Source organism: Etheostoma spectabile, unplaced genomic scaffold (assembly GCF_008692095.1).
Source record: "Etheostoma spectabile isolate EspeVRDwgs_2016 unplaced genomic scaffold, UIUC_Espe_1.0 scaffold463, whole genome shotgun sequence".
Lineage (NCBI taxonomy): Eukaryota > Metazoa > Chordata > Actinopteri > Perciformes > Percidae > Etheostoma > Etheostoma spectabile.
In genome coordinates this window covers 62,236-62,909 of record NW_022605615.1, presented here as the reverse complement: position 1 = coordinate 62,909, position 674 = coordinate 62,236, and the positions used below count along the sequence as shown (strand labels likewise).

The following is a 674-nucleotide window of genomic DNA, read 5'->3' as shown; positions in this document are numbered from 1 at the left end:
AGTTAATAAGTTAGTGTTACATAGTGTTGGAAACGTCAAAAGTGACAAACATTGATAAAAAGCGTCAAAAAGTGTTGAAAAAAGGGACAAAAACATTAGGAATAGTTTATTAGCATAGTTTTTTTTTTTTTAATCGATAATAAGAATCAAAAGTGTTGATTTTCAATTTGACGGGAAGACGACACGAGGGTTAAGAGAAAGATAAACACATCACATCTATGCAGGGATAGTCGTGTACAGCTGTTTATTTTGCTAATATTTCGATTTTTCTACATGTTTCTAATTGTTTCTGTACTATATTTTTTAAGTTGTGAACTTTGCACGTAATTTAACTACAGTTGACTGTGGAATGACAATAAAGAAATCTTGAATTAACCCTCGTGTTGTCCTCCCGGGTCAAAAAGGGACAATCTCATTCAATGGATTCTCTTTTTGATTGAAGCACATCAGATGAAGCGTTGGTGGTCTCTCACCATGAGGGCGGCCTGGTCTCCGCTCATCGCCGGTGCGGGGCAGCTCTGGGCCATGTAGGCCTCCTTAGCCGCTATGAGGTCCTTCTTCTCCTGCTCCAGCCAGCCCGCGGCGATGGACAGGATCAGGCTCTGCAGGGGGAACATCCACAAGGTTAGAAGATGGCTCCTTCTAGTGGAGAGCACTCAGAACTACACGTTTGA

The 674-nt window shown here is 41.4% G+C and overlaps 1 protein-coding gene across 1 annotated transcript in view; it reads right to left on the bottom strand.

Annotated features, from left to right (window-relative positions):
• The window catches only part of LOC116686759 (troponin I, fast skeletal muscle), a 36,639-nt gene that overhangs the window by 5,060 nt on the left and 30,905 nt on the right, over positions 1-674 (bottom strand). Inside the window, exon 4 of the mRNA XM_032511818.1 lies at positions 474-602. Within this exon, the coding sequence (XP_032367709.1) occupies positions 474-602 (129 nt within the window). The remainder of the gene's footprint in view (positions 1-473; positions 603-674) is intronic.